This window comes from Falco biarmicus, chromosome 1 (genome assembly GCF_023638135.1).
Source record: "Falco biarmicus isolate bFalBia1 chromosome 1, bFalBia1.pri, whole genome shotgun sequence".
NCBI classification, from domain to species: Eukaryota; Metazoa; Chordata; class Aves; order Falconiformes; family Falconidae; genus Falco; species Falco biarmicus.
The window spans coordinates 104574076-104592412 of NC_079288.1; the positions used below are offsets into that span (position 1 = coordinate 104574076).

At 37.9% G+C, this 18337-nt stretch overlaps 1 protein-coding gene and 1 long non-coding RNA gene across 40 annotated transcripts in view; one reads left to right on the plus strand and one right to left on the minus strand.

Annotated features, from left to right (window-relative positions):
• Positions 1-18337, plus strand: part of ANK2 (ankyrin 2) — a 382388-nt gene that overhangs the window by 319637 nt on the left and 44414 nt on the right. For 16 of the 39 annotated variants that reach the window (XM_056356296.1, XM_056356314.1, XM_056356324.1 and 13 more), the window contains 7 exons: positions 3045-3086; positions 3990-4025; positions 11283-11507; positions 13181-13279; positions 14487-14641; positions 15508-15719; positions 16573-16777. In XM_056356296.1, the coding sequence (XP_056212271.1) occupies positions 3045-3086; positions 3990-4025; positions 11283-11507; positions 13181-13279; positions 14487-14641; positions 15508-15719; positions 16573-16777 (974 nt within the window). The remainder of the gene's footprint in view (positions 1-3044; positions 3087-3989; positions 4026-11282; positions 11508-13180; positions 13280-14486; positions 14642-15507; positions 15720-16572; positions 16778-18337) is intronic. The other 23 variants (XM_056356552.1, XM_056356507.1, XM_056356542.1 and 20 more) reach the window with 4 other exon arrangements.
• Positions 6198-11338, minus strand: LOC130157311 (uncharacterized). The gene is made up of 2 exons (XR_008824794.1): positions 10491-11338; positions 6198-8747 (listed from the first exon to the last, which is right to left on the minus strand). It is a non-coding gene; the product is annotated as an uncharacterized LOC130157311 (long non-coding RNA).

The window sequence follows — 18337 nt, forward strand, 5'->3', positions numbered from 1 at the left end:
GTATAATAGACAAGCAACCTAAGTATCATTTGCTTTACACATATTTGGCCACCACGTTCGTGTATTCTCACAGCTGAACTTCTGTGAGCATTTGCATTTAGGCAAACTCATTGAAATGGATTAAGACTGGTTAAAATGCAGGCCCAGCCAAATTCATAATTACAGAGCTTATCCTGGTGGGCCTCAAAATCTGTGAGTACTTTAAGTGGTCTTACTTACTGTGTTTTAAGTAATTTTATTCTTTATGCTAAATTCTGTACTTGTGTCCTGCTGTCAAATTTGATGAGGCATGTGCAGATGAATTCATAAGAAACTGATGTCATGAAAAAGCATTTAATTTCTGTGAAGCTACATTGTACACAGCATGGCTGGACATCACAAGGCGAAAGTTTTAGGGTTTTTTTTTTGTTAATCTCAAATGAGTTTGCAACAATCATACAGTTCGTATCTTTCAAAAAATAACACTGGAATCCCATTTGGAATGCCAGGTAGTCCTGTTTGAGAAGAGTAACAGTATTGTCATAACTGTGATTGCATATTGACTGATTAGTGACATATATGAGAAGTTTGTTTGTTAGCTGGTAGCAGGGTATTTGGCTGTGGCTAGGGTTGTTTGGATTTGCTTTTCTTGAGCTCTAAAACTAACAAATTAAATGAAAATATTTAATGTGTACAGTATGTATGTGTTTATATATATGTCAGTATGTAAGCTTTAAAATTGTTTTGGTGGTTTATTCTAACCCAAAATAGTTTACAGACTTTTTCCAAAGAATGTATTACTTTTCACTTGCAGAAAGGTAGGTCTTCCCAGTGATTTCAGAGGATGAACTAAATACTTTCTGGGAGAGTTGCATTTATTTTTTGCATGTGCAATCACTTTGTAATTTTTTTTTTTTTAAATATTAGTGATATCTAGATCTTTCTGGATGACCAGGATGCCAGTGGTAGGATAAGAATATGTGATTTTAGTAAGGAGAAATGCTCTCTGCAACCTTGTATGAAACAGTGACATTTAACAAGACACAAATTATGTTCTGTTTTTATACATACCGACTAACATACCCCTAAATGTTGTAATAAAGAAACCTCTAATAATGATTACTCAGCCTTTGAAAAAAGCTCTACAACACTTCATTTTTATCTTGCTTAGGTTTGCCCAAGTCATTAAGTTACCGTAAACTGTTGGGGTGCATCTTGTTTACATCTCTTTCTTAGGAAAATACATTGACTAATAGAGTTTCACTTGTAAGACCTTATTTTAAAAGCGAAACAATTGGAGAAGTACTGTGTGCATGATTGTTGCATTCGCTTAGCTGCAACAACAAATACATTTGTCAATTATACCCCTTTTGTCACCTACAGCCTCCTTCGTTCTTGCAAACTAGCAACACTGTTGACATTTCAGATGCACACACTGAGGTAGTATGTATCTGTCATGGAAGAAAACTCTCGGTGTGTGAACAGAAATCCTATAGAAACATTGTTAGTGGCTTTGAACGAGTATGGTCTTGGTTTTGCCCAAGACATTGGAAATGTACTGAATTCAGACTGTGGTTTTATAAAGTAACACATCGGCATAGTATTGGACAGTAATCACTTTGGCACAGATGATCTTAATTTTGTATTCTGTGCAATCTCAGAGAAAAATGACACTTGTTCTCTCCTGGTACTACTTCAGCGGCTAACCCCAGACTGTTGTTGGGTTCTTACTGATCTCCCTTGGTAGGGCAGTGTTTCTGTGGATCAGTGCAACACCCCTAGGCAAAAGGATAAATTTATAGAGAACTGTTCTCTTGGTGTGGAATTTCACAGGCATGTATTTCAGCCTTTGCGTAACTAACCAAATCTTCTCCAATGTCTGAAATTTCAGGAAGGGAAAACGTTTTAACCATCCATTTCAAATTTAAATGTAACTGTTGCCCCAATATGTTGATAATTTCATCAACAAGGAAAGAAAAGCAAGATCTTTGGTCAGTGTCTTGGGCAGCCATTTCAAAAACAGGAAAGTTACTCTCTCTTAAGAGGTAATACTCTTTTGGTGCTCAAGTCTCAACATAAGCGTCTCCTGATCGTTTTACACAGTTAACAGTTTCTGAAGAGTTTCATACATTGGCTGAAGGAACAATTCCTGCATTCCTGCATTTAAACTTCCTTTCAGCAAAGCAGGTTTGCTTCTCCTGATAAAACTATCTGATCTTACATACTGAACAAAGATAAGGATCCCTGAATATGCCATAAGTTTGGGTGCTAAATATCCAATAAGATAGAGTTTTGTTGCTTTGTTGGTAATATTAGGGGATATGTATAATATCCTGCTGAAGTGTTAGGAGAGACAGAACTGATGCCTAAATAAATGCAAATGCGTTTCACAGTTTTAAGCTTCTATCTCACAATATCCTATATTGTGGAAGAACACATATTTTCATCAAGTTGGAAGGCAAAAACCCACTGAACTGAAAATTTTCTTTTCACTTGCAGCATTTAGACATTGCTTGACAGTATCTTATGTCTCTATCACCCACAGTAGTTAAGTAAGTGTGAATAGTAAAGATAAGGCTGACTAAGATTTTAAAGTATAAATTATGTGCAAAATTATGTTGTTCTCATACCTGGGTTCTGGTGATACAGTGAAAAAAAAAAATCTTACTGACAAATATGTGAAGGTACGATAGATAAGAGAAGAGGCAAATCTGACATAGTGTGAGGAAGGAGCTTTGAGTTCATGCTTTGATATTAACTTGCTTTTGTTTTCTAGAGCAAGATACATAGCAGCTCTGCAGTTTTTCCAGCTCTGACTTGCTCACAGCAAAATTTCTATTTAATGAAAATTCTGATTTCTTTTATATAATTTGATGAAGAAGTCCCTATTTGACTAACAGGTGATCCAGGCTTATCAATGCTTGTATCTGACAAAACAAAACAGTTGGAATATTATTAGTGAGTTTACCCTTCTGGAAGTTGTTGCTTCCATCAGTGAAAAAGGGAGAAGGATGAGGGAGTGGGCAGCTTGAACTGTGACAAATAATGTGAATTATCATTCTTAGTTGCATGTCTGCAAAAAAGGAGGCTGGATCCTTGCTAACAAGGTAAACAAAATATATTTCAAGTGTTGTATTTTGAATCCATAATATTGTTTTTCCCAATGTGAGATTAATTTCCTGGAAATATTTATGGAAACAGGACCTGGCAGCGACCAGCTGATAGTCATTTCTAAAATCTGAAAGTCTAAATTCTTTCAAATTATACTGTAGCCTTTATGACCTTTATTCAGAAAGTTACAATAAGGAAAAACAGCAGGTGTGTTTCATTAATAGCAAATTGCTGTTCATGTCAGTGGAAGAAAATGGCAATGGAGATAGATACAATACAAAATGACATCAGAAAACTAACTGGCCATGTGACACGTTACTAAGAGCCTGAACAGGTCAAACTGAAAGCTTGGCATTTGTCGTTCTGTAGTGCAGAACAAAAGGAGGACAAGAAACATGTTGAAATGCCAGAAAGTGGAGGACAGACCGTATTGATAGGAAATCGGAAGAAAATAAAATCGTGATTTATTGTGTTATCAGAAACGCTGTGTGGAATTACTTTAGATATCTTACCCTTTGATAAACCATGGTCCAGATTGCACATGTGGATACCTAAACCAAACAGCATTCCCCCTGATCTGGTTCTTGGAAGATTTACTCAAAATCTAACTGCACATTTTAGGTATTTGACTCCCGGTTTGAGAACGTACGTAGAAAAAACAGATCACCCTAGCTTTACTGCTGTAGTAGTAACTGTTTGTAACCAAGGATGTTTATGTAGGCTTATTTTCCATACTCACTCCTACATTCTCACATGTAATGAATATGCATATGTATGTATATGTCCATGTATTTAATTTAGAAATCTGTTTAGTTTTTCCAATATTTCAGTATTTTATTTAACTCATTCTTTTTTCCCTTTCTTTTCCTTTTTGATGTTAAATCATTATTCTATTGCAGATGCTCTTCTCCATGTCTTGATCATGACAACAGCAGGTGAACTTCTGCATAATTTCTTTCTTTAATACATTGCACTTCTCACCCACCCTGTTTATCCTCTCTTACCTCACTTCAGGATGCTTTAGTGTTTTGATAGTGCGAGTTAGCCAAGAGGAAAAAAAATTATAATCTACTCTGACTAGCAGTGATAGTTACACATGGCCCTATTTCTTTTCTTACACACTGTGTCCACTTTGTCCCATCTGCTGTGTCCTTTATTTCTTATAAAAAATACTGGATACATAGTAAGTCTGCTGCAAAATATCTTAACAAAGCTCCTTATACATTCCTAGATTGTTTTAACCATTGACTTAATTAACATTACATTTTCTGTGTTGGTGGTATGGTTTAATATTATTAAAAGGAAGGACACCCCACCACCACCACCCCCATCCCAAATAATCCAGCACAAACCACTATAGATGGGTTTAGTTTCAACTGTTACATTACAAAGGGGGACTTTCATCTCACTTGTCTATATAAAGAATTTTGCAGAGCCACTTCCTAGGTCCTATTTTCCAAATTGTGCCCCCATATTGGAACTAGTAGAATGACAGCAAAGACCCAGTATATGTAATTTTTCATGCCACATATATTTTTTGTGGGACCTCAGTTAATCAGTGGTTGAATCACTGGCACATTGCATCCTGCACACCTGAAGTGGTACCTTCCCAAAGGAGATTATCTTTACTCGGCAAACTGAGTGTTTATTGGTACAATACCTCTTCGTCTCCTTTAACATAACTGTAGAAAGGTGAAATTCTTCTTAAATATTTAGCTGTCCAAAATTATTAAATGGCTAAATAAAACCCCAAGCTACAAACCCATATTTTTAGGTCATGTCACTCAGTCTCTCTGTAGTTGACTAGTGAAGAGAATGTTACCATAAATCAATACTCTAGTGGTTTCCTGTGTAGGATCATGTTTTTTGTCCTCCTGGAATGTGTATTTTGCCTTGTTTATGTATGGCATAGTTGCAGCCTGATGGAAAGCACACTGAGGTAGCTGAATGACTTGCAGTTGACTTCAGTGAGAGCTGGACTGAGGCCTTTTTTCTTAATTTCAGACTTTCTATCAGTTTTTCTTCTCCAGCTGAACACTTTACAATGGCTGAAGCACCCTGATTGTTTGTTTCTGCTTCTTCACACTGCGACTAACACTGAATGCTGCTATCTCCTTGTTTCCCAATTTCTTTTAAAAATTAAGATGACGTACGCAGAGAAGTTCTTAAATGTGCCTACAATGTATGTGCTCTAGTTAGAGCTTTTTATTGTTTCCTGCTACCTGATGAGAGCATGTGTGCCTGCCTAGCTAGTTTGAAAGAATAATTGTACTCAAACTGACCGTATGAAAGTGGTGGGTGTATTGATTTTGCCTATTCTGGTTTTGTGTGTTCAGAGGACTGTTGCCTGTTCTAGAAAGACACTTCACGATGCTAGGGTTGCATGGCCCTACAAAGGATGCTGCAGAATGAGAAGTGCGTTTGAGTGCCAACATGCTTGCATTCGCAGCCACTTGGAACTGTGACTCTTCTGCAAAGCTTTTTACATAACAGTGATTCTTCACAAATCGCACAAGTATCTCCTTACACCCCTTGGTGTTGACACATCCTTTTTAAATTTTATTTATTCATCCTGCTATTATCTTTCAAATTGAGCATAGATACAGAATAAACCCAAGTTAATTCCATGTGAATAAAATCAGCAGAGTAACTCAGACAGATCTGAAATACAGATTTTTCATGAAAACACACCACAACTTTTTGTCCTTGTAAGGTGGATAAATCCAATACATCTATATTGTCTGTGTTTTGTTCAAGTGGAGCCATTAGAAACCCCATTGCTGTTTCCTCTGCTCTCTGTAGAAGGCACAGAAACAGCCTGAAAGTTTTAGGGGCTTTTTATATATGTCCTCAACCAGAAGGATGCTGTAGCCAATGTTATTTGATATAGTTGCCTTTCATATGGCAAGTATGTAAGTTTTAATTGCTCTAAAATTAAAAAGAGTGAAATAGCCCCTCTAATTTATAAGTAAGTATTGAGAAATTAGAGGAGAATGGATGATGCTTGATCTAACTGCTAACCATGTGGTTAACAGAAGCGTGTATAGACTCCTCTGAAGTCTATAACTTATTCCTAGAAAAAAATTGCTTTTGTTCTTTATTTAAAAAAAAAAATATAATAAAATAATCCTGAGTTCCCCTTCATTCTCTTCAAAGGAGAGAAGGCAACGATTTCCCAAAACCTGATTTGTCCCATTGATTTGGCTATTATATTGGACTACCACCTTGCTATATATCAGGAGAGCTCAGTGTCAATCCAGTTTGCAACTGTCAGGGTCACATGTTTGTGTCATGCATCATTTCTAACTGAACCTTTAAAACTGGCAGAAAATGAAACTTACTCAAAGGCAGTCTTAGTACTGAAAAAGATTGTCTCGTTGCCTTAGTCACCCCTGACATACACATTTTGACTTGGCTGCTTTAACCCATAATCTGCTTTGATTTTGGACTGTCACCCAATTGAATGTAAGTTCTTGCCATGGGTTGCCAAGATAAACTGAAGGCAGTGCTAAAGAAGGATGCTTCCCCTATATGTAGTTATAGGAAGGACATTTAAAACATTTTCTGAAATAGACTTTTGTTGATGGGAAGTACATGTAATTTCAATGCATTGCTTGATCAGTCAGTTCACTTATTTTGGCCACCTTTGTTTTAAATGGCTCACAAGAATGTTTTCCTGCTTAACAGCTGTCCAAAATTTTTCTCCTATTTATATTGTTTTCCCTCTCCTCAGTTCTACCTTGTTTCTCCTAACCATACTTAGTCCCCACTAAGGTTTTCCTTCCCCTATTTTGCCATTTTCAACCCCTGGTGAAAATTGTAGCTATTATATCTACATGGACTTCCTGTAAGTTATTTTGTTTTCTTTCACATTTTCTTTTAGTGTTAGACAAATTATCACAGAAGGATGTAAGGAACATTTATCAGCCTAATTTTTTTAGGATGTCTCCTCTTCTAGTGATAACCTGTAAGAGCTTTCTGATTCCCTTTAACCCCTTTTATTATCATCTTTTTTTTTTCCTTTTGAACTCTTCACAGCTATTTACGATTCCCTTTAAGGAACCTTCTCTTTGTTCTCTGTAGGCAGATGTTTGATAGTGCTTGCAGTAGTGCTTCCTGCAGCTGGAACATGGAGTAAACTCTGAGTTTCCAGCCTGGCCAAGAGTCACTTTTTGCACCATGTAGTCAGCAGGAGCAGAGGGTGCCCAGTGCCCTTTGCAGGAGGATCTTAACAAAGTTTTAAAGTCAGAGCAGGGAAGTCCGATGCAAAGATGCAATGGGTACCTCTCAGGGATGGTAAAGCAAAACCCTGTCCACATGCTGTAAGAGAAGCACCCCCAAGCTTCGGGGAGCATATATGATGTTAGTGTCATTCATATGCTAGTATTATGTATTATTTTCTTTTTGATATTTTATAATGAAAAGGTACTACTTCCCAGAGTGATGGCTTAATCTGCCAATCATTCCTGTTAGTTTTGTTTGTTCCTTTCAGTACAATCTCTTCCTAGTCACTTATATCTTGTCACTTAACAGCTGTAAAAAAAAACAGAGGGAGGAAAAACAATGTGTGTGCGCATGGACAACAAAATAATTAATTTGCATTTTATGTTTCCTTTATATTAGTCACACAATTTTTTCACTTTCCTAAACGCACATTTCAGAAAGCATGTTTTATGTCATGCATTAATTTTGTATGGATTATTTGTATATTGATAGACACAGTCCTTTGAAAGGGCGAAGCTTTTCCAGTCCTGGAGCAGTAATGTCACCATCCAGATGCCCTACTATGTAGCAAAGAGGCTGCTATGATTCAGAAAATGCTTTGGTTTGAATTATTTGCTTGACTCTATTGCATATCCAAAATTGTGAAATGTTTTTTTTTAAAAAGATGAAAATAAATCAGATTAAATGAATGGATGAAAAAATGAATGTAGCAAAAGGTTGGGAAATAAATGGTGATATCGTGGAAAATAATTGATTTTTGCATTCTGTGTCAGCTCGACATATCCTGCTTCAGTGTACTGTCCTTCCAGACTTTTAGCCATGGATCTGGAGCCGAGGAATTCTCCCCTTCAGTTTTTTCTTTTACACTGTATTCATAGTAGTTTTCCAAAATTTGTTTTCCAGAAATTTCATAGCTGTTTTTGTGAACGGGCTCCTCCACATTTAATGTTACAATTGGCCTGACTCTCTGTGCTGGCCTCACACTGTTCTGTTTGCCTCACTCTGCTGGCCAGCACCCGAAGGGTACCTGCAGTCTCTTAGGTGGTTTCAGACTCACCCAGAAGTCACAGAGCCCTTCAGCAATCTCCCCCGTCACCTCGGGGTCTCTTCCAGTGATATGGAATGATTCTGGGTTTTGGTGTATACTGTGAAGAACACTCCTGATTGCCAGATTATGTCTTGTTATTCAGTAACCACGTCAGATCTTCTTTATGATAGAAACAGATGTTTTTACAGTGAATAATAATAATGTCCTAACGGTTTTTATCCTAATCATGGTTATCTTTGTGTCCACCTTCCAATAATACTTCTCTTTGCCCATTTTTCCACTCTTTGGAGCAATAGTTGGCTTCATTGATAGATGACTGATAGAACTTGTGATGGATTCACTGACACTTTCCTCTGACCCACCAGGCACGTTCAGTAAACTGAAACTGAAACAAAGCGTTGCACCCTTAACGCCTGACCACATGCAGCTATCCCTTTGCATCGCAAGCGCTTACTAGAGCCAAATGCCACACTCCATTTTTAATTCATCTGTGTCAGATCCCAAGTTTTGCAGGGGTGGGAACACAGGGCTATGACCGTGTGTGTGAGGTGAGGTACTAGTTTGTTCTGGGTGGTCAAAACCTGAGACTACTCCTGCTGCTTCAGCTGTTATACTGGTTCTACACCACAGGCTAGTTACCTTAGTTATCGTGTGGTTTATGAGGAGGCACTACTACTGCAGATCTTTTAGTTAGTCTGAAAGGAATCACTATACAGAGAAAAAGCACTGTATTAAAAGCAACAGAACCCATTATTGTGGTCAGAAGGAGCATTATTTGATTTGGACCCTTACCTTTTGTGTGTGTGTATTCTTCTAGCAGTGCATAGTGTTTTTGGCATTGCTGGGATACATAGGGGGATAAACTAAGGAGGACATAGGACAGACAGATGACCTAGCCCTAACAGTTCAGTAATGGACAGCGGAAGAAGGTGATCTTGTTGTTAAAGTATACAGTCTTGAGTATTATGTCAATAATGAAAATAATTGAATCCTAAAAGTTGTATTCATGACAGCTTACACAATGAAAAATGTGAATGCTAATTTAATTCAGTAAGTGTGCTCGTTAGCCTTCTGGTAATTGTGGGGGTAGTATTTCTGTTGCTCATAGCATTAGTACCAAAATGTGAAACACTTCTTCCAGCACTCAGTGTTATTAACTACCTCTAATGCACCCATTGTAATCGAGACTTGGACTGATTCTCAGAAACATAATTCAGAACCACTTTGATAACACTTCTTCATACATACTTCAAAAGGAAAATTGCAGTGCAAGCCATAGAGCATTATTGCAACAATTGAGCATTTAGTATCTCTTAAGCTCTTCTTTCATCTGTGCTTTAAAATGTATAAAGTATGTATTTTGTGAAGGAAGCTCCCATTTTTCTCAGTTAATCCCCAGAGAATCAAAGCTGTAAAATGTTTTCATTTTCTTTTTTTCCCCCTTGTTAAAACCACAGAAACACCAACCTCTAAGGAATGAGATAATGGTTGTACTACCCAGACTTTTACACTAAACAAAACCTAGAGGTATATGAATGGCAGTAGAATAGGAGACTGCATGTGTGAGAAAGACTGGCATCCGTGGTGCATGGTGTGCTTCTGACTGGCGCTTGTGGCTCCTTTCCATCATCCATTTTTCTGACTTGCACGGTGTGTTGAGTGTTGTGTTTTTACAGCATGTGTTGTAGCTGTGTGGACAATGAATGGATGCAATATTTGTTGCACAGAATGGTCGAAGGGGACAGTGGAAAAATACCTGTATTTGTTATTCATGTTATAAGGGTTTTTCTTTATTGCAGGTCCTTCACTAGCATTTCTGCAACTCCCCATGTGATGGTTCTATTTTAGTGGCTAGAAGTAGGCCTGATGCTGTTCTGTTTCATCTACTCTTATTTTCACTTCCAGCAACCTGACATTCCCATCCCACATCAGGCATGATCCTAAGTCATAAACCAATAAAAAAAATTGAAGCAGTTCTACACCTTTCCCAAGAATGTCCCCAGTCTTTGTAATAAATCTATCAAAATCTACCAGTTAGTTATATATGGAACTATAAAAAGTTCAGCATAAAAGAAATTCCATGAGATGTTTTTCTCCTGTTTAAAGAAAAAGAAACAAGAGAATTTACCTTGTGCTAGAAGAGGGCTCCCTATAGATGGCTTTCTGCATCTGTAAGTTTTCCACTGGGACATTGTATTGCTGAGCAAAGTAACACAGAAAAACAAAAATCAAAAAATAAACCTGTTACGCAGTGACTGTAGCTATTGTCATCTCACCAAAATCGCTCTGCAAACAGTAATGACACGTAGGGTTTTTTATATAAATAGGTGCTAGCTCCACTGATGTATTACAAATTGTACCCACACGTTCCAGAATGAAATCTGTTATTTTTGTAAATCAAAACCAATATTTTGTTCAAAATTATAGTTTATGAAATAACTAGAAAATTATATAGATAACCTTAAAAAATCCCAACAACCCCTTCAATCAGAATTGGCTTTACATTCTTGAATCATACATAGTTTTCTTAAATACAATGTATTTGCTTGTAAAATATTTAAAGAGTGCCAACTTTACAGTATAGATGCTTGCAGGTACAGAGCAGTGATATGTGCACTTGACTTTGTCTCCAATAGGTACATACACATGTGCTTGCATTTATTAGTGACTGGTCGTATTTTTACCAACAGCAACACTGTAAAATAAGATTTTCAGTGAAAAGCTCTTAGATAGCAGTTGTCAGTTTAGTTAATAAATGATCTTAGCATGATTTGGTGCTTCACATGGGAGAAAGCCTTTTTCTAATTGTACATCTTGAGAAAGCACTATATTTACATACGTCGTTTGTTACGTATGTGGAACGTAACCAAAGGAATTTTGGTATGCTTTGTATCTAATTATTTATTTCCTGATTTTTCAGCTTCCTAGTTAGTTTCATGGTGGATGCTCGTGGAGGTGCCATGAGAGGTTGCAGACATAACGGCCTACGGATCATTATTCCTCCGCGGAAATGCACTGCTCCAACACGAGTGACTTGCCGGCTGGTGAAACGCCACAGACTGGCCACCATGCCTCCTATGGTGGAAGGCGAAGGTCTGGCCAGCCGCCTGATTGAAGTTGGACCTTCTGGTGCTCAGTTTCTTGGGTAAGGGGTGCCATATGGCCAAAAGGATAATGTTCAGTCTATTTTCATCTGTTTGCAAGTTGCACTGAAATGGTTCCTTTTTCGAGACTTGAACAGAAAAAGATGTTCGTAACATATGGTAACAGACTGGTCGTGTGGAAATATAAATCAGTTTTTAGTTAACAATTCACAAAGCTTTTACGCTTTTTTCTTTGAAAACAGATATTTTAACCACTAGTACTAAGGTTAATGTGCTTCCTTGGATATACTTATTACTCAGTGTTGTGATATTATAGTGTGAAAAGACCCCTTTGCAGCCAGAAAAAGCAGTTTTTACTATATTTAAATAATCTACATTTAAGGTCTGAATAGCACAGCACTGATATAAAGCCCAAATGTAAAGCCTGCTACATATACAACACAAGTTACAGCTGCTTATTTCAGAGACTTGTGTTGTATTATCAGTAATTTGGACTTTCAGGGAAGCACAGTGCCTTTGATTTTTCTGGGGTTGAAATTGCTAAATTAAGCAATAGGACAACCCTGGAATTTTTTGGCCATTTCTTTTGTCCTATGCCGCAAAACCCGTAGAAAGATCAGATTTGTGTCTGCTGCTGAGCTTGTTTTAGCACTTTTCAGCTGGAAGCAGCAGTTATGCACACTCCTTGTATTTATTTGTTTTACCAACTTTCTCTCTATCAACTGTGGCATCCAAAAGTGGATGATTGAAGGAACCCCTTCTATTACAATAGCTTCATTCAGAAACTGCAAAAAAAGTGACTCTGTAAACAGCAATAGTTTAAATACATTTTGAAACAAATCAGTTGCTTTAAAATCCTGTTACAACAGGCAGTCATCAGAGCCACTATCTGTGTTAGTTCTTTTTCTAAAAGATTGAGCTTAGGCAGAGAAAAAAGTTGACTGGTGGTTTCTAACTGCCCACCGCTTTTGTATGGCATGTGAGAGGAGATCATACCCAAGACATCTTTTGGCTCTTTCACTGTTGCTCTAATCTGGTAAAAAAATCAAGAGCAGTTCTGAAACACTGTGAATGGGATGGTGAGAGCAAGCCAACCATTCCTTTTGACAGACAGGATATCTCTCTTAAAGTAACAGCAACCAACCTGGTTAATCAGGTGCTTTGTACCACTTAGCTCTTTTCACACGTTGTTCATTTTTAAAGAGAAGCAGAAAGAAATCGAAAGAGCAGTAGTACTGTGCTGTCACATTTAGTCTTCCCATTATCTTTGTCACACACAAATTGATCTTAAGTATGTCTCCCATTTTCTTTTTAATGGTTTCTCCATCCTGAAAGACCAGGATATAGCACAGTTTTATTCATTCTCAGATCTTTGTGCCCTTCCTACAAGTGTTTTTCTAGGTGTTGTACTGCCAGTGAAATCAGAAAATTACCGTACTGTTTGCAGAGATGCATTCCAAGGTCCAAATCCCATTCCCATTGAGTTCACTGCCAAAACTCACAATGTCTTCCCATAAGCAAAACCAATTTAAATTAACAAAACTAATTTTGCTGATTTTGATCACCAAATTAGTCATTGCTAGGACGGAACCTTATTCAGTGTACAGCCTAACTTCCACTCTGTGGACCAGACAGTGGCACTGGCGTTCTGGCACAAAAAATACATAAAGTTTATTTATGTTCTTTCTTTCACTGCTGCTTTGGATGTACTCAGTAAACTTCATCTGCCTACGGCTCCTCCCCCACTTAATGAGGGAGAAAGCTTGGTCAGCCGAATCCTTCAGCTGGGGCCTCCTGGGACCAAATTCCTTGGGTAGGAGAGACTTGAAACAAATTGATGGATGCTGACCTCCCCATTCTTCTCCTCCTTCTGCAATATGATTTTTTTATGTCATTATGCCCATGATATTGTCCCTTTCTATCATTTGAAATTTTGTATACCTAACCCTTAGTGGACCATTTTCCAACCCTTGTGGTATGTGGTTTTGTTTTGGTGGTATGTCTGTATCTTTTTCTTAAAGTACTGTGGCCTTCATTTTTGTTTTGGCATGAAATCTTCCTAGTTTTGTGCTTGATGTCTGTAGCAAAGCAACCTGGACTGGGACAAAAAAAGGAATCTACTGTAAAATTTAAAACTTTTTTTGTATCAAGAACTGATTAATCAATAAGTTGTATGTTGGATACCACCAGTGTAATAGAACATGTGGCATTTACTATGTACATGGTAACCTGTGTGAGTCCTCTAATTAGAGAATTGTATATACAAATATATTTGTATTTTCTCTCTTATTTCTAAGAATATGTATATGTATATATGAATATAGATATATTATATGTACACATATGTATTGCATACATGTGTGTGTATATAAATATATGGATGCATACAGTGATACGTATATCGACATCTGTTTGTAAGGCAACAAGGCAAATTCTTATCTCCTATACTGAAACAGAAACCCAGATGACCTCCTGACACCACCTTTATCTCTCCCAAAGTGTAAATCAGGAATAAATTCATTGGAATATATAAAAGTACAGTGAAGTAAAATTGGTACAGGACACAACTGCCCACTGATTGCAGTGAAATTATTCTGGTTTGCACTAGTATAAGTGAGATCAGAATTTGTCCTACTAGTCATATACATTACAGTAGATTCTCTTTGAAATGAAGTTGCACAGGTTAACCCAGACAGTAGTGACAACTAAAATGACTATGAGGGTTTTTATGAATTTGCAAAACAGTTACCAAATTTCTAGCCAAGCACTATTACCTTACCAAATAACAGTCACACTGTGGAAAGAGGTGAATGCACTCTTTAATCTATCCTTCAGCATTTACTGGGTCCCTGTAAAAACCTTGTATGTGTTAGCGACCTACTAGTTTAGGATTATGCCAAAGTATTCCAGTGAACTAGGTAGAATTCCAGGTCACTTTGTAGCAGACTGAATAGAGTTGCTGTTAATCCTGTTTCTTCCTCTCTCCCATGTGCATTTAATGCGCTGTGTTGCTGTGCCAGGCCTGTGATTGTCGAGATTCCCCATTTTGCTGCTCTGCGTGGGAAAGAGAGAGAGCTGGTGATCCTGCGCAGTGAGAATGGGGACAGCTGGAAGGAGCATTTCTGTGAATACACTGAGGATGAACTGAATGAAATCTTGAATGGGATGGATGAAGGTATCCAGTGTGACTTTTTTGTAAAAAAAATTCTTCTCCTGCATTACTCCTGTAGCTGGGGTTAATGGCTTTTTACCATTTATTTTATTTAGCACCTCATGTTTGGTCCATGTAAGCACGTTTGTGTTTACTTTCCTTGCATGGTCTGCCCAAGTAGTGAGACAAAACAAAATCTTCCATCACCAAGTTGAGAATAGATGCTAGACTTGTGTTTTCTACTGCTCCTTTTCATAGTGTGAAACGAAAAGCTTCCATAGCAAACATCTTTCCAAAACAAGGCAATTACCACACTAATCCTTTCCAAGCAGCTACGTGTGTGGGAGGAAACGTCAATCATGGGTACTCTTGCTTTCTGAGAGAACAGAATGGCCTTGGGCTTGTCTAGGTTCTGCAGAATTTGTTATTAATTTTGAGGGCTTTCTTCACAACCCTCCGCCCCCCCAAAAGTAAAGAAGCCAACTCACATACTTAAAGCTGAACTCGTACTTTGATACTTTTGATTTGGAATTTAGTTTCCTTGATGCTACTCCAGGCCATAGTGTAAACATGTGGAATGGAAAGGGGCTTGAACCGATCACTTTGCTCGTTTGCCTACTGATTTTGGGGGTGATATCAATATGTTCTGAGTTTGCTGTGTTAAGCTCCCTTCAGTTAGTTGTTTCAGTCTGTCATCTGTTCCTTTCTTGCTTTCTCTGGTTTAACTGAACTTGAAATACTCGGGTATGTTTCCTTTTCCCCTTTGATTTCTAGACAAAATGCTTTTTGTAAGTTGCAATTAAACTATGAAAAGTTCAATGCATTTTGAAGTTTGCTGTATTCTTTCTATGAAATTCTTGTCTTCTGACCACCTTCTCTTTTGGCTTCAGTACTTGACACTCCAGAGGAGCTTGAGAAGAAACGTATCTGCCGCATCATCACCCGAGATTTCCCTCAGTACTTTGCAGTGGTATCTCGGATCAAACAGGACAGCAACCTTATTGGACCTGAGGGAGGTGTGCTGAGTAGCACTGTTGTGCCGCAAGTGCAGGCAGTCTTCCCAGAAGGGGCTCTAACCAAACGAATTCGTGTGGGTCTCCAGGTACAGTGAAACAATTACAAGGGCTTGGTTTTTTTTTTTTTAAGTGTAAAATCACCTTTTTTGAATGGAGAACCAGCATATTCCACTTATCATGTTGTATATTGTTGTCTACAATGCTTCTAGTAAAAATAATTAAAAAAGAAACAAAAAAATCCATGCAAAAGTCAAAGCAAGTGGTAAAGCTTTGGATATTCCAGTTCAGATTCCTGTCTGTTAACTGTCTATATGATCTTGGGAAAAGCACCTAATTTTGGTGCTGATGGTATTAGTGTAGGTCATAGAACAATTTCTTAAATACTTGTTACAAAAGGCATCAGCGAAGTACAAAGTGCTGTAATAACTAAGTCAAATATACAGATTCTCAGCGTGAAGTAAACCAGCTGAACAGTTCACTACTGAAAGAGGGGGAGTCTTTCCCCTACCACCATCCCCTCCTCCTGCTGCGTGCATCCACAGCTTACCTTGGCCAGGAGGCTGCGCTTGTTGAAATCCCCTGTGAATAGCTGAACAGCTTACTGAAATAGTTCAGAGCTTGCTCTCAGGAAAAAAAAAAATAAATAAAAGGTGACAAGGGGAATCATTTACTACTGGTTAAGTGAATTAATGCTATGGAGGGTCTGACAAGCACCAAGAAATGGGATAGGAAGAGGAGGAAGGCATAGGAAAGTTGAAAAAGGGAGGTCTCCCCTTCTCACTTCTTTAGTCAGTTCTTTAGTCTGCAGAATTTCATGGGAAATTGTGCCATTTAGTGTCAAACCTAAGGGTTTCGTGGCAATATACAGACCCAGTTCTTTACATACTCATTAAACTGTTTTAAAGTAACTATTCAGTTATTGTCTTTTGCTTTGGAAAGGCTCAACCTATGCATACTGAACTTACAAAGAAGATTTTAGGCAACAAGGCTACCTTCAGTCCTATAGTCACACTGGAGCCCAGGAGAAGGAAGTTCCATAAACCCATCACGATGACAATTCCCGTCCCCAAAGCCTCCAGTGATGGGATCATGAATGGTTATGGAGGTGACACACCCACTTTAAGGTTACTATGCAGCATAACAGGTAGGATGCAAATACTAGAGCTTTTAATGTGCACCTTGAAACTGTTGGTCATTGTGGACTGAATATATCAAACTGATTATATACGTGAAAATCTTGGTGAAAACCTGACTGGGATGAGATGCTGCGAAAATAAACTACTTTCCAAACAATTACTTTCTAGCAGAAATAACATTTGTTGTTTGGACTAACAAGAGATGTGTAATATAATCATAGACTTTGGGTTTGGGTTTTTTTTGGCATTTTCCTTACAGTTAAGTTTCTTAAGAACCAACTTACCCTCTGCCTAGCAGAGTAAGTGTAGTACAAACATAATGTTGCAGTATGCTTTAGAGGAAAACATTGGAGTTACACACTTTATACTTGTTATAACTCCAAAGTGATTAGCATCTCATTCAGTCTCAGCTAAGAGGCAGAAATGAGCTGCATGCATTTATTCTGTTCAGAATTTAGCATCTTTTTTAATTTTCAAACTGATTTCAAATACCAACCCAATGTAAGATGCATTACTCACTGTGATGTGTCGATGAGTTGTTCCTGTTGTAAAAGCAGGTGCTTTTACAATTTCTTGATACAAAGGTGTTGGGTAGCTGCTGAAATACCAGAAACGTCTGATCAACAAAGAAGTGTTTGCATTTCCAAGAGAGTGAAACACTTATTTAAATAAAGAAGAATGGTCTCATCTATAAAAAGGAATTTGAGTAAGCTTGTTGAAGGGACAGTAAATCTGTGAGGATCCTCTAGAAAACTTTAAAAGGGAAATTGGTTCCAAGAATGTTTCACCAAAAGGAGAAAGGAGGCATTTCCTGAAAACTAGTATTCTTTTACAGATACAGCTTGGGGTTAAGGTTTGCATGAAGACCGTGCTGCATGGTCAAATGGGCATCTTAACAAGGCAGCTGTATATGACAGGAGGGACAGACACACATTCTGACTTAGCCCTGGTTACGCGTAGTTTTTCCTTTAGTTCTTCATCTCTGTTTTATAAATACTTGTAACTGCTGTTAGAAATGAACACTTCTATTTCTGTTTTCTGTAACCTCAGTGTGATTTTAAGGTAACTGGAAACCAACGGGACATCCTTCACCAGAAGGTGAGGCAGGGACAGGTATTGAAGAACTCAAAGGCACAGCTGCAGGGTGACAGATTGTGCCCCCGTTTTCAGCTGCATGGGCCAGATAGGAAGCTGGCAATGTCTGTGACAGAGGGGTGGGACACTTGACAGACTGACAGCAATCCAGAAGGCTGCCTCTTGTATGGCATGATATGGAGGTGCATGTTTTAACTGCAAGATCTTCCAGGGACCGTGTCAGAGAGACATTGATTCATAGGTTTTCATTGCGGTGTGCAAAAGAAATTTCTTATCTATGTACATACTGGACCCAAATCTTTGAATTATTTGAAAAAAAGTAGATTATAGAAATCATAAATTGTGGTGGTGGTCACTATTAGTAACATTATTATTGTTTCCCAAGTGTAACAATATAGGTTTAACTGTGCTCTATCTGGGCCAGTTTTGTTCTGCGTATGTGATTAGTCTAGAGTGAACAAAAGTAATTTCTA